This window comes from Delphinapterus leucas, chromosome 1 (assembly GCF_059928025.1).
Source record: "Delphinapterus leucas isolate spDelLeu-1000000601 "Yukka" chromosome 1, BTC_Dleu_Yukka2, whole genome shotgun sequence".
Lineage (NCBI taxonomy): Eukaryota > Metazoa > Chordata > Mammalia > Artiodactyla > Monodontidae > Delphinapterus > Delphinapterus leucas.
In genome coordinates, this window is record NC_143129.1 from 50,538,702 (window position 1) to 50,553,155 (window position 14,454).

The 14,454-nt window shown below is 36.7% G+C and overlaps 1 protein-coding gene across 1 annotated transcript in view; it reads right to left on the reverse strand.

Annotated features, from left to right (window-relative positions):
* Nucleotides 1–14,454, reverse strand: part of HMCN1 (hemicentin 1) — a 528,232-nt gene that overhangs the window by 49,818 nt on the left and 463,960 nt on the right. The window contains exons 94-100 of the mRNA XM_022593376.3: nucleotides 10,794–10,943; nucleotides 10,366–10,503; nucleotides 9,066–9,187; nucleotides 8,214–8,451; nucleotides 2,919–2,981; nucleotides 1,313–1,432; nucleotides 291–425 (exon numbers count right to left, since the gene is read on the reverse strand). Coding sequence (XP_022449084.2) covers nucleotides 291–425; nucleotides 1,313–1,432; nucleotides 2,919–2,981; nucleotides 8,214–8,451; nucleotides 9,066–9,187; nucleotides 10,366–10,503; nucleotides 10,794–10,943 — 966 coding nt within the window. The remainder of the gene's footprint in view (nucleotides 1–290; nucleotides 426–1,312; nucleotides 1,433–2,918; nucleotides 2,982–8,213; nucleotides 8,452–9,065; nucleotides 9,188–10,365; nucleotides 10,504–10,793; nucleotides 10,944–14,454) is intronic.

Genomic DNA, 14,454 nt, shown 5'->3' on the forward strand with positions numbered 1-14,454 from the left:
ATAATAAGTTCTATTTAAGTCCTGCAGTAAATATTCAGTCTTATGGAGTTTTATTAAATAGATTCTATTAAGATCATGCTGTATGATCTTTTCTCTCAAATATTACAGGCAAGTTTTATTCAAAACCACTTTGTTTGTTACAAATACTTAAAATAGCCATGGCATATTACACTTAAACATTTTACTAAGAAGCTCAATCTATTAAAGAGCGTTTACTCTAAGTGATTCAACAGGCAGGGGTTTTAATGTGTAATACAATGAAGATAAAGCAAGGGCCTCCATCTGTATACCTTGACAACTCAGCCCATCACTGGTTCTTCGAAAGCCAACTCCACAGCGGACCACACAGTGATAGGATCCAATGGTATTGTCACAATCCTGACCAGCATGGCAAGTGTGTCCACTCAAAGCACACTCATCAATATCTGCAACAAAGTGAGTCATTCAACTAGGGGGAACTGAAGAAAACCAACCAAAGAACCTGTTGTGAAACGGGGATAAGAAAAGCAGTGAACGACACTTGAAATATACAAGAGCAAAAATGGCGAATTTTGGGGGTGTGTCATTTCAGGTGGGTTGAGTAGTTGACAAGCTCATAGCAGGACAGTGTGATGTCTTCACAGACCAAGCCATCCAACAGACCACTTATAAATTAGGTGGCTGAAAAAAGGTACTTCTCCTTTCTGACATCTCAGTTTTTTCATCTGTAAAATGATGATAATAATATCCACCTCTCAGCATTGCTTTGAAAATTAAATAATGTTTATGAGGTGCCCAATCCATACTGGACATTCCATAAAAGTTACTCCTATGCCCCTGCTCTCTCTCTCTTTAGCATTTAGAAGGGGGTCTCCTTGGGCATAGAGGAAGAAATCCTTTCTTCTTTTCATCATTTTTAGTTTATTATACAACTAGGCTTTTATACAAGTTCTAACTTTGAAGCATACCTGGAATCTGATAGAAAAGTGCATTTTTCTTTAACGTACCATGATTGTGCAATTTACTAAATTTCTTTATAAACCTCTTCCTTCCTACTTTTATCCCTGTAAAAGGAGTATGGTAATAGTCCTGCCTGCCTCTTCTCATTGTGTTGTGGGGATTGAGTGAGTCACTACAGGCATTGCTGTCCACAGAGCACCCCATGTGAAGGCAGTGTGTGAGCAGTATTCCCTCTTCCTTACTTTTTCAACTTAATGAAGGTGGGGGCAGAAAGAGTAGGAAAGAAGAGCACTGGTCTACCACGCTTTTCCTAGGTCAGAGACTGCCATGTCCACTGCTTAAATGTGTTGATTAGACTTAGCTTTGTGACTACCTTGACAAGTTCTTCCATCCACAGCTATAGTGAGGCCTTTTGGGCAGGAGCAATAATAAGTTCCCATGGCATTGTGACAGATATGGGAGCAGGGATTCCCTGCTGCACATTCATCTTCATCTGAAAGAAGAAACAAAAAGACCCAATTAGTATGAAGAAGCCCTACTTTCAAGGAGTTATTAAAGTTGGTGAAAAGAGTTGCTTATAGAGGCCAATGAATGAATCAAATGTAACAGGAAATGCTCTAAGTGCCACAGGATGGAAACACGAAATAAAAATTAATTTGGGGTCCTCAAATTATCTCTGAGAGTGAATAAATGGTTAGATTAATTCTAAAACAACAATGATGACAGCTGAGATATAATGACAATTTATTGTGATCTAAATGCTTTTTACCTACATTAACTCATTCCTCAACATTCCTAGGAGCTAAGTATTTTTATTCCTATCTTCATTTGCATGATAAAACTGAGGAACAAAGAGGTTAAGTAAATTGCTCAAGGTCACATAGGTTATTATTCGAAGAGCTGGGATTTGAACCTGGGCAGAAGAGGTTAAGTAAATTGCTCAAGGTCACATAGGTCATTATTTGCAGAGCTGGGATCTGAACCTGGGCAGTGTAGTTTCTAAAGACCACCTTTTTACCACTATACTACATTACATTGCCTACCAGCAAAAAGAAAGGCACTGTGGGGCTTCCCTGGTGGCTCAGTGGTTAAGAATCTGCCTGCCAGTGCAGGGGACAGGGGTTTGAGCCCTGATCCAGGAAGATCCCACATGCTGCAGAGCAACTAAGCCCGTGTGCCACAACTACTGAGCCTGCACTCTAGAGCCCGTGAGCCACAACTACTGAACCCGTGTGCCACAACTACTGAAGCCCACATGCCTAGAGCCCGTGCTCCGCAACAAGAGAAGCCACCACAACGAGAAGCCCGCGCACTGCAACGAAGAGCAGCCCCCACTTGCTGCAACTAGAGAAAGCCCGTGTGCAGCAACAAAGACCCAACGCAGCCAAAAATAAAAATAAATAAATAAATAAATTTATTAAAAAAAAAAAAAAAAGAAAAGCAAGGCACTATGTATGCTAACTTGAGCTCCTCAAGTCATTTACTTAGTTATTTACTTATCCGTGACCCTCTTGCACAGGTACTTGGATGGCACAAGGCTGGTTTAGTCATTAGTCCTCCACCCACAATCCAGCCCTATCCTACGATTAAGCAGTTCTCAGGTTAGGTGACTTAGAGTTGAATTACTGCTGTTCCACATTCATGGCAATCAGGTGGCCAGACGAAGTCCAGCGTTTTGTCCCTGTGTTCCCTCTACCCCTTTACTTGATCATGATCCTTGACACACTTGATTGTGGACTAATCGGAAGAGCAAGGGCTTTGTATCTACCTTAAATTCAAATCTAGCTCTGCCACTAGATAGCTGAGTGATCTTAGGCAGTTAACTTTTTCACATCTCAATTTCTTCACCTGTAAAATGGGACATTTATAAGACTGTTGTGATTCTTAAATATCTAGCAAAACGACAGTAAATGTCTATTAAATGGTAGCATTAACAGCTTAATAAAAAATAAAAATGAATGATTTATTTCCATACTTACCAGCACAAAAGGGTCCAACTGAATCTAAGGCAAACCCAGAGGGGCACTGATTACTGCGATCTCCTACCATAGAGAGAAAAGCAAAATTAACTGGCTTGTTAGAACATTAGCATCTTGTTTCTCCCCAGGACCATCTTCTCTGGGAACATATGCCAAGGATGGAACGCATGACACAGCAAATGCAATAGGTGAAAACAAGCAGAATGGAAAAGTTTTACTGTTTCTCAACCAAGAACTAAATGAATCATAATACAGAGATTGTTGGCAAGCAGCCAGCCACTGGAAGCAGATTTTCTGTTTAGGTTGTTTACATTAATCAAAAGAAAATTAATTACTCTTTGATAATGAAAAAGGATCCAAATCAATATGAATGCCAGGTATAACCACAGGCAAAGTCCTGTTCTTCCAGCCATTTACTTATTCTGTTTGTTCTAGAAGTAGGATTGCTATTTTGAAGCCACTTAAAATAACTTATACCAGTGAAAAACAAACTCTAGTGAAGAAACCCTCTCCTTTTGTAGATCTCCTCCATTTGTACTGTGAAGAATCTGGGTCTAAGTCCTCCTAGGTGTAACCAAGGGTTTTCCTTCCTGGTAGTCAAAGCAAGAAGAAACAGGCATATCATTATAGCAATAGAATAGATTTAAGTTAGATGTCAGAAAAAAAACTATTAACAAGAATAAATAGGTTAGGGAATCTCCTTGGAAAGTAACTCTGTTTTGACTGGTGTTGAGCCGTTTAGCAAATATTTTTGAAACGTTATTGAGATGCAAAAACTTAAACATTTTTCAAGTTAACAAAGTAATCTCACACACACACACACACACACACACACACACATACCTTAAAAGACAATCATTGATATAATAGGTATAGTAGATTTCTCTCAAGGGAAATTTTATGTTCAGTTCATTTTCAATCTCTTAGAAATTATCTTAGATTTTCCTTCAATTCTAAATGCATGAAACTGTTTGTTTATTTTTACTATTGTTTTAGGTGCTCTTCATAGAGGGAGTCTGGGCATTCATTAATTTTTCAGATTCATTCTACTTTGGAGAGTCTCAACTACAATATTATTTAAGCCCTGCTGAGAACATGAAACTGTTCAAAACTTTTCTGCACATTTATATATTTGGAGGGTGGAAGAAACATGCTCCAATGAAAATATTTCTTTGACTAGAAAGCTAGACCCCTACTTCCTATTTCTAGGCAATCAAATTGCTATAAACCATGAAGCGAAAGTAGAGAGGTTCATGATCCATTTCCACCCTGAGTGTAAACATGACCCTGAGAGCATCCAAGGCTTCCTGCACCTTCAAGGGAATGGGGACAGGATGGATGGGATAGAAACATCCGGAGCATGTTGCTAAATGATTGTTGAGTGTCATACAGTACGGTGAGCTTCATGTGCTGTATTTCATTTAAACCACAGAACTGCCCTACTCCCATCATAGCCAATTTTCAGATGAAGAATCTGAGACTGAGGACATGTAAACTGCTTGAAGTCAAAGTGCTAATATAATCTGGAGCAAGGATTTAGATGCAAGTCTGTGTGACTTTCAACCACTGAACACAAGAATACAATTCAGGTGGTGATTATAATTCATGCTTCATTTTTATTTACTATTCAGACATTCCTTAATGCAGCCAGTATGTTGTGTACAGTACTGTGTTGGGGACGTAGTTGTGGAAAAATGTGTAATGTAAACATAAATTATTATCTGATAGAAGCTTTAGATTTCTGGTTCTAAATGGGGAGATATCTTCCATGGAGTGGCATCTGGGAAGGTTTTTGGGAGAGACTTTGGTTGTCATTATAATGACATGATTTAATAGGGAAGCCTATTTAAATTTAGGGAGTGGGGAAGACCCTGGGGAAGGTTTTAAGTATTGCAATGTGTGGGATAACGATGCAAGATGAAGATGTGTCCCTTGCCCTGAAAAGTTGTCATGGAAGCGAGAAAGCTGTTTGTAATTATCTAAGGCTAGAACCCATCTTCCATATATTAAACTGTTTCTTTGTGTGATTAAAATATACAATGAACTTTCCAGAAGTGCAGCTGTCATATAAATGGGTGGTTGATTATACACTGTTTTATTCAGAACATTACCAAGAATTACTCAATGTTTTTTTAAAAAAAATCACACTGGGCCTCTAAATATTGGTTCAGCCATGTAAATACTTCTCTCTTAACTTCCAGTGTAGTAATGTCTAAAGATTTTCTTATTGAAATACATAACATTTTGTTATCAACTATTTTCCTTTTATTTATTCTTTCTGTTGTAATTAAATCATGTTATTTTGAATTATATTATGGTTTACTTTTTGTCATAGTAGGGAGACAATACAAAATATTTGTTTCTGTTACAGTAATGTATAATTGTAGAAACTTTAAAAAGTATAAAATTCCCTGTAACCTTGTCACTTGGAACAAACTACTGCCAAGATTTTGGTGCTTTTCCCTGCAGTCGCTTCTATCAATCAGTATATACTTGAAAAAATTAAGTTAGGATCCTTTACAGACTAACAAACAGTTGCCAAACTTTACTGATCGTAAATAGATCCCTCTGGTCCTACCCCAGTCAGAATTGCCAAGGAAGAAGCCTGGGAATCTGTGTTTTTAACCGGTATAAAGGTTTCCTTACAATCACTGTGATGTGGGCCATATTGTGTACTATTTTTCAATGATTGTTATGTCATGTACATTCTCCTTTGTCACTTGTTTATAGCTATATTGTCAATACCTAGAGCAGTATCTGGTATACAGTAGGTACTCACTAAATATTTTTAAATGAATAAATAAGCAATCATTAGAATACTTTTGAAGGAATATTTAGTTTAAGAGTTTATCATACATCTGTGCCATCATTTACATATTTACCTCTTTCAGGACATTTATTCTTGGCCATTTCTGTGATTTTCTTAGGGCAGACTCCTAGAATGAGATAACTAAAAAGATGTGAACATTTGAGAGGCTACTGATACATACATACTGTTTTCCAGAAATGTCAAATCTACAATCTCTGCTGGCAGTGTAGGAGGGTATTTGTTTCCTATACCTCTCCAATACTGAGTGGTTATCCTACATTTTAATCTCTGACAATGGTAACTGGAAAACGGAACCTCATTGTTTTAATTTACATTTCTTTCTTTGCTTATTAATGAGGTACAGTTTTTCACATTCATTTTGTCATTATTATTTCTTCCTTTGTGAATTTCCTGTTCACAGACTATGTATTTTTCTATTGGGGTATTTGCCTTCTTCTTATTGATTTTTAAGGTTCTTATATATATTAAGGGTAATCATAGTTGTCCATAATATGTAATGCAAATAAGTTTAAATATACACAAAGAAAAACTATATATTTTGTTTTTCTCCCATGAGGAAGCTTTAAAAATTTTATTTGTAGTTAAATTTCTTTTATCTCCTGATTAATTTGTAAAACTATAAATATTTTTATAACTATATTTTGAAAATAAATTTTAAAGATATGAATTCATATAATTTTTAAAAATTTCTATATTTGTGAATTGTCTTGACTAGTAGTTTCCAAATGCCAGCGTAAAGACTGCTTACAATTCAATCATTTAGGGGCTGTGTTAAAAATACAGACTCCAAGGCCCTACCTTAGACTAGCTAAACTAAAATCTTTGTACCTAGAAATCTGAACTTTCTTCAAGCTCTCTGCAATTCCAATTGCATTGTAACCATAGGTTTAGTCTAGACCCAACAAAGAGAAAGAACATGCTGGTCAAGCAACTAAGAATGCAAGCTTGTTCCCTGGTGGTCAAAGAAATTGCAGATACACAATTCTTGCAACTCACAGGAACAATATCAACAACAAATGGGCACCTACATCAGATGTAATTCATAGACTCATAGCATCCAAGATAGTAAGGGGTTTTAAATGTCCTATAATGTTTCCTTCTATTGTGGGACCCAAGTCCCAAGGAAGGTCTTAAACCATAAAGACCTTCAAGCACGACTGGGTAGAAAGTGTACATGACTTTTCAAAAATCACTTTAATGTCTCTGGTCCCAGATGATATAAATTCATTTTTAACTAAAGTCTTGTGCTAAGTTATCTTTTTAAAAATTATATGGAGTACTGGAAAAAGTAGAAACAGAGGTTAACTTTGAAAAGTACGTATTACTGGGGAAAAGAAAACATAATTCTTCATTCCAGTGGCTCTTTTCTTTTGTCCAAGTTACCTTAACATGCATGACAATAGTAAAATGAGGTGGTGGTGACATGTGGTTGGAGTAGGTGTAGGGCTACGGGTTCTACTGGCTATGAGGCTTCGTGAATCTGTGATTAGCTCAAAAAAATGTGAATATACTCCTATATTACTATGACCTTAAATTTGATGAAGCAGTTCTGATAGATGCTGAAGAAGAAAACAGTCACATGCACAACTGATGAAAGCAAGAGTAAACAGTGAAAATGAATTTTAAGTGTATGTGCTGAGCATGATAAGCAAAATGATGGTTAAAATCTACTTGCATCTATTTTAGGAAAGCCAGCACAAAGCAAAACACATACATTCACCAGGCCACTCTGAATCATTTGAAGTGTCTCATGGGAGCCTAAAGTTCAAAGCTAAAGTCATTCAAACAGTTAGTTAGTGCCTATAACATAACCACATGCAAGTATCTCCTAGCATCAAAACCCCGCGGGATATGGAATGCTAATTGTCCTGTTGCCTCTTACAACTGAAAAGGAAATCTCAGAGTATAGACACATCAAAGCACCACACAGCATAGGGAGACTGCTGAGATCAAGGGAAAGCAGTTCAAAAGTTATAATTTCCAAGAACAATAAATGGCAGCTGAAATGATTGCCTCCCGGGTTTTAAAAGCTGCTTTTAAAATATGGAAACTTTTTTTGGCTAGTTTAGGTTAAGATACACCTTTACATCATGCTTCAGGAATTAAAAAAATTCTGTCAAATATAAGATTCAGAACAAGAACAAATGGACTTTATTACCCAAAGAAAAATCGTTGACAGAGGATATATTTTTAAACCTCTCTGTGTATATAGGCTAGAAGAGTAACAACTCCACTATGCCACCTGAAGATGCCTATTAGTAAACTAAATGTACTAGAATGCCAATGGGATTGGCCTTACCACAGGACTTCACCTACGAAACATGGGCAACACACAAGAAAAACATGTCATCGTGTTCAGTCTATACCTTAATATCCTTATTTTGAATGGCATCAATGGGATTCTTTTACCCATTTAGAAAGGACTGCATAGCTTAAAGAGCTGTACTTTCCTTTAACCAGATTACCTTTGGAAATTGAAGCATGGATTTTAAAACCCAATGTCTCTTCTAACTGGTTGTAGTCAGATTCCACAGAGGATGCATGAAGTGTTTCTACCAAGAAAGGCATTCTTCCCTGTGCCTCATCATAGAAAACAGTGTGGTTCCATGTGTATGGGACGCTGATGCCATCAACGGTGAACAGCCGGGTTGAGTAGGCATACAGCTGCCCAGGACCTGTTTGAATGTAGTCCTCTGTGTAATCCTAAGAAAGACAGTACAGATTTGAGGATTAGCATGGCTCATCCTATTTTTTTTTCTTGAGGGTACTATGAGATGTAGAATGAGATAAAAAAAAGGCTTAGGGGATAAAAATATATAATTCTAAATAAAATTGTAATTGTACAGTAGTGTTCAGGAACTAAAATTTGAACCTTTTAATTGTAAATACCTTAGTTTCATAATTTTAGTGTCATAAGTTATAGTTTAATAAGGGACTCAGTTGTAGGTCAAAAAAAATGTGAAAGGGTGATTGTTACCATTCTTTAATTTCTGGAATACTTCTAAGGATGGTCTACAAAAACTTTAATGCAAGAATTAGTATTCTCTTTGTCTACAGAAAGTTAAACAAATGGCTTAAATCAACAAAGCTGTGATCTTGGTCCTGATAAGCAGGGTAATAAAACTACTAAGAGCTTATAAAGACTTGTCCATAAAGATTTTTAAACAAAGACCAGATAGCCATTCCTAACTTCAGTGGTTTAGACATTTACTCCCCAAAATGAACAAGGGAAACTACACAAGTTTTCTGCACTCTTTTACTCCTACTCTTATTGTTACTCCAATAAACAGCGAACGCAAGTTATCCTAGCATTTTACCTTCACAGTGACTTCAGCAGGTGACTGCAGCTGCAGGACATAGCCACTCACAACGATATCTACCAGCAAAGCTCCATCGGAATCCAAGCCCCGGGCAATGTGAGTCATCCGCAAGATTTCTCCTAGGAATTAGAATTCGTCCATTTCAATAGTAATATATATATAACCATATATATATATGGTTTGTGTAAGCACAGAGCAGATTTACTTTATATACCAGTTCAGCTATGTTACTGTACTTCAAACTTGATTAAACACAGATCATAAGAGAATTAAATTAGCACTTCGTCCCCAAATTAAAGACTTAGGTTGATTGAATTAAGTTGATTCTAAAATCTCTTTTTTTGTGGCAAAAATGTAGCCTATGATTAGGTGAAGGAGTCCACACTTTTAACTCACAAGCAAGAGAAAGGCAGTTCTACAAAAATGGATCGCTTGTCTGTGAGAAGGGATAGAAAGCTTGACCAGGCAGACTGGCAATAGCCACAAGTCTGGCCCCAGGGCTTTGTTCTTTCGGATGCTTTAAGAAGTTGCAAAGGGGATCTTCATTGCCGCGTGCGGGATATCCCATGTGCCACAACTAAGACCTGGTGCAGCCAAATAAATGAATATTTTAAAAATGCTTAAAGAAAAATAAGAAGTAGCAAAGGGGCATCTTTGTAAGTGGATTGCCATACAGAGACCCACATGTCTTCTGGGCTTATTAAAGCTATGCCCTCCCTCAGCCCTTCTTTCTCAAAGATCACTGCTGCTGAGCTGACCACCTTCAAAGATGTTAGAAATGGAGGTCTATAAAAAGCTGTAGACCCTTGGAAAGGGCCATGAATTGCTAATAAGTATTCATTAAGACTAAGGATAAAGCGAAAAGTGTTTAGATTTGCTTGTTTTCATTTCCATTTTTTTGATTAAAGACTCTCTATAAGATATCCTAATTGACTCTCAGTTTCACAGACAAAAGCCTTTAATTTATATTAGCAGTGGCTCATCTTCCTGCTGTTTGGCCTTCAAAACCCTCTCTAAGGATTTAAAGAAAACAGATACAGGAAAGATGATGAAAAAAAAGCTTTCAGACTATAAAAATCACTATACTATTTGAAAACACATGGCCTCTTATAGACCCATGTCAGTAAAAGTTTATAGGAAAATATAAACTTGCTTTTATATCATTTATGCTAAGATGGCAACAAAACTTTGAAACTATTCTCTGTGGGAACATATAATGTATTTTTCTTAACCATCAACATTTAAAGCAATCATATTTTTAAATAGTAATAGAATAATAAGTTCAGCTGGTACTAACCAGTTGCAAATTCCACTTGGGTTTCTCTCTTGAAGACCGCATTGGTGAGGGTAAAGCCATTGACTGCTTCTCCTATTTCCTTTGCCGTTGTCCAATAAATGGGATTTAGAATGGAAATTATCTTTCTCATTGCTGGACCTAGAGGAAAAGGGATAAATAAGATATCAGAGCAAAATATTTACAGTCCATTATTATTATTCATAGCATGTTATTCAAAAGGATGAATCCTAAATAAACTTGAATAACAGCAAAATAAATATCAGTATCTCATGTGTCTTTAAGTGTTTACCACTGGGATAAAACTAAGGACTATTATACTGATCATGTACTAGTAGCATCGTCTAGAAATTTTAATAATAGATGAAAAAGAAAAATATATGTTTTTTAAAAGAGGCTCATTAACAACTTTTGTAAGCAAAGAGACTTACCGAGACTGCGAGGTACATTGGTAATTCTGGCATGTATTATTTTGGTATCAGAGTTTGGGCTATCTGTTACCGTGGCGTTAAGGAAAGCAATTCCAAATTCGACATCATTAATACTTCCAATAACACTTCCTCTGGCTCGCTGGGGCCCACCTATTGCGGGAAGAAAAAACATTCTTGGATAAGGAAACAATTTCATCAACATTACATGGGAGAAAAGAAAGCCAGTATTCAAAGATGCTCCAAGTCTCCTCTCAAACATTTAGAAGATCATATGACATCTGAATTTAAGAGTGAAATACGTAAGATTTAAAAACATTCTACTCTCATGTAACACTCATCAAGCCATATAAATCTAGGATCCTTCCAGTCTACGTACATCATAGTATTATTTCACAATCCAAAGAATTCATTCGGCATCCAGTCCCAAAGCCAAAATAAAGTATGTATTTGGTGATGGTGATGAAATCATGATAATAATGAGAGTTTATTGAGCATGTCATGCGTGCTACAGTAAGCACTTAATATGCATTAACTCTTTAAATTCTAGCAAACATCCTATAAGGTAGTTTTAAACAGCCACAGTTTGCAGACTAGGAAAATAAAGTCCAGAGAAATCAAGTAACTTTTCCCATGATTACCCAGCTAAGAGGCAGTAGAGTGAGGATATGAACACAGGTCTGCTTGTCATCAAAACACATATTCTTTCATCTATTGCCTCCTTCAAGAGAACACGGAGGGGAAAGGAGGGATTGCCAACAAAACAGCACCAAAGTCTTGTGACAGGTCACTGTCAACATAAATGTGAAGTATCTAAGGGTTATTGTTCGTCTTGACTTTCAGATCAAGGGCTTGCCAAGCTCTTCATATTACAAATATATTGGAAAATGTTTAACTTGAGAAGAATATTGTACTTTTAACATTGTTGCAAAATTCATACCAAGACAATTATGTTGAAAAACAATCATACAGTCTTTTAAAAGTAACTCTACAGTAATTTTATGCCTTCTTTCCATTGTTCAACAAAATTATTGGTTACTAACACAGAACTGGTGGTTAAGGAGTACATGCTTTGACAAGAGAGGGAAATGTACTGGGAAGAGGCTAACAGTGAAATTTTAAAATATTCATTATTTAATGCCTTTTAAGTGAATATATTTTTAAACAATCGCTAGGTGGTTCAGATATTGTTATCATGTATTATATACTGGGGAGAAATACAATTGTATTCAGTCTGAGAAAAGTCAATAAGTAAAGTGTTTCACCATTTTAATTTGCATTATTTTACTAGTGAGAGGAAACATTTTTTTCACATTGATTCACCCTTTATGTTCTGGATTATATTCATTTGTTCATCAAGTACTGAGGATAGAATGGTAAGAAAGAAAATAAAAAAGACATGAAGCCTGCCTTCACAGCACTTATGTCTGAATAGGGGAGATAAACATTAATTAGAATTCCACAAATAAATGTAAAAATGAAATGTATATCTTAATGAATAGGATATCTACCACTCAGGGAAGTCTGAGAAGGAGGTAAAAATAGATTGAAGATCTGAAGAAAGTTAAGGTCTTAGCTCAGTCAAGGAAGGCAGGAAAAGGGCTTTCCTTGTAGAGGAAACAGCATGTGTCGCCCTTTTGGGAGGTGGGGGCTTGTCACATCTGAGAAGCCAAGAGTAGCGAGCTTAGTGAGTGATGGGAAACATGCAGCAAGATGATGCAGGAAAGTACACAGGAGGGCCAGTCAGGACCTGGTTGGCTCCATTTGTTCTTATCCTTAGTCCTAAGCAGGGCAAGAGAAGGGTAGAAGGATTACTAATTTACTTAGTTCTCTGGATCATTACTAAGGAGCATGGCCTCTCTAGTCTCACAGAGAAACCTCCATTAGCAGAGAGGCTGCCTAAAATCATAATAAGGCCACAGACACCCCCAAAACACACCACCAGACGTGGACCTGCCCACCAGAAAGACAAGATCCAGCCTCATCCACCAGAACACAGGCACTAGTTCCCTCCACCAGGAAGCCTACACAACCCACTGAACCAACTTTAGTCACTGGGGACAGACACCAAAAACAACGGGAACTACAAACCAGCAGCATGCAAAAAGGAGACCCCAAACACAGTAAGATAAGCAAAATGAGAAGACAGAAAAACACACAGCAGATGAAGGAGCAAGGTAAAAACCCACCAGACCTAACAAATGAAGAGGAAATAGGCAGTCTACCTGAAAAAGAATTCAGATTAATGATGATAGTAAAGGTGATCCAAAATCTTGGCAATAGAATAGAGAAACTGCAAGAAACATTTAACAAGGACCTAGAAGAACTAAAGATGAAACAAGCAATGATGAACAACACAATAAATGTAATTAAAAATACTCTAGAAGGGATCAATAGCAGAATAACCGAGGCAGAAGAATGGATAAGTGACATGGAAGATAAAATAGTGGAAATAACTACTGCAGAGCAGAATAAAGAAAAAAGAATGAAAAGAACTGAGGACAGTCTCAGAGACCTCTGGGACAACATTAAACGCACCAACATTCGCATTATAGGGGTTCCAGAAGAAGAAGAGAAAAAGAAAGGGACTGAGAAAATATTTGAAGAGGTTATAGTGGAAAACTCCCCTAATATGGGAAAGGAAATAGTTAATCAAGTCCAGGAAGCACAGAGAGTCCCATACAGGATAAATCCAAGGAGAAACACGCCAAGACACATATTAGTCAAACTGTCAAAAATTAAATAAAAAGAAAACATATTAAAATCAGCAAGGGAAAACCAACAAATAACACACAAGGGAATCCCCATAAGGTTAACCGCTGATCTTTCAGCAGAAACTCTGCAAGCCAGAAGGGACTGGCAGGACATATTTAAAGTGATGAAGGAGGAAAAACCTACAACTAAGATTACTGTTACCAGCAAGGATCTCATTCATACCTGATGGAGAAATTAAAACCTTTACAGACAAGCAAAAGCTGAGAGAGTTCAGGACCACCAAAATAGATTTACAACAAATGATAAAGGAACTTCTCTAGGCAAGAAACACAAGAGAAGGAAAAGACCTACAATAACAAACCCAAAACAATTTAGAAAATGGGAATAGGAACATACATATCAATAATTACCTTCAATGTAAATGGATTAAATACTCCCACCAAAAGACACAGATGGGCTGAATGGATACAAAAACAAGACCAATACATATGTTGTCTATAAGAGACCCACTTCAGACCTAAGGACACATACAGACTGAAAGTGAGGGGATGGAAAAAGACATTCCATGCAAATGGAAATCAATAGAAAGCTGCAGTAGCAATTCTCATATCAGACAAAATAGACTTTAAAATAAAGACGGTTACAAGAGACAAGGACACTACATAATGATGAAGGGATGGAACCAAGAAGAAGACATAACAATTGTAAATATTTATGCACACAACATAGGAGCACCTCAATACATAAGATAAATACTAACAGCCATAAAAGGAGAAATCGATAGTAACACATTCATAGTACGGGACATTAACACCCCACTTTCACCAATGGACAGATCATCCAAAATGAAAATAAATAAGGAAGCACAAGCATTAAGTGATACATTAAACAAGATGGACTTAATTGATATTTATAGGACATTCCATCCAAAAACAACAGAATACACATT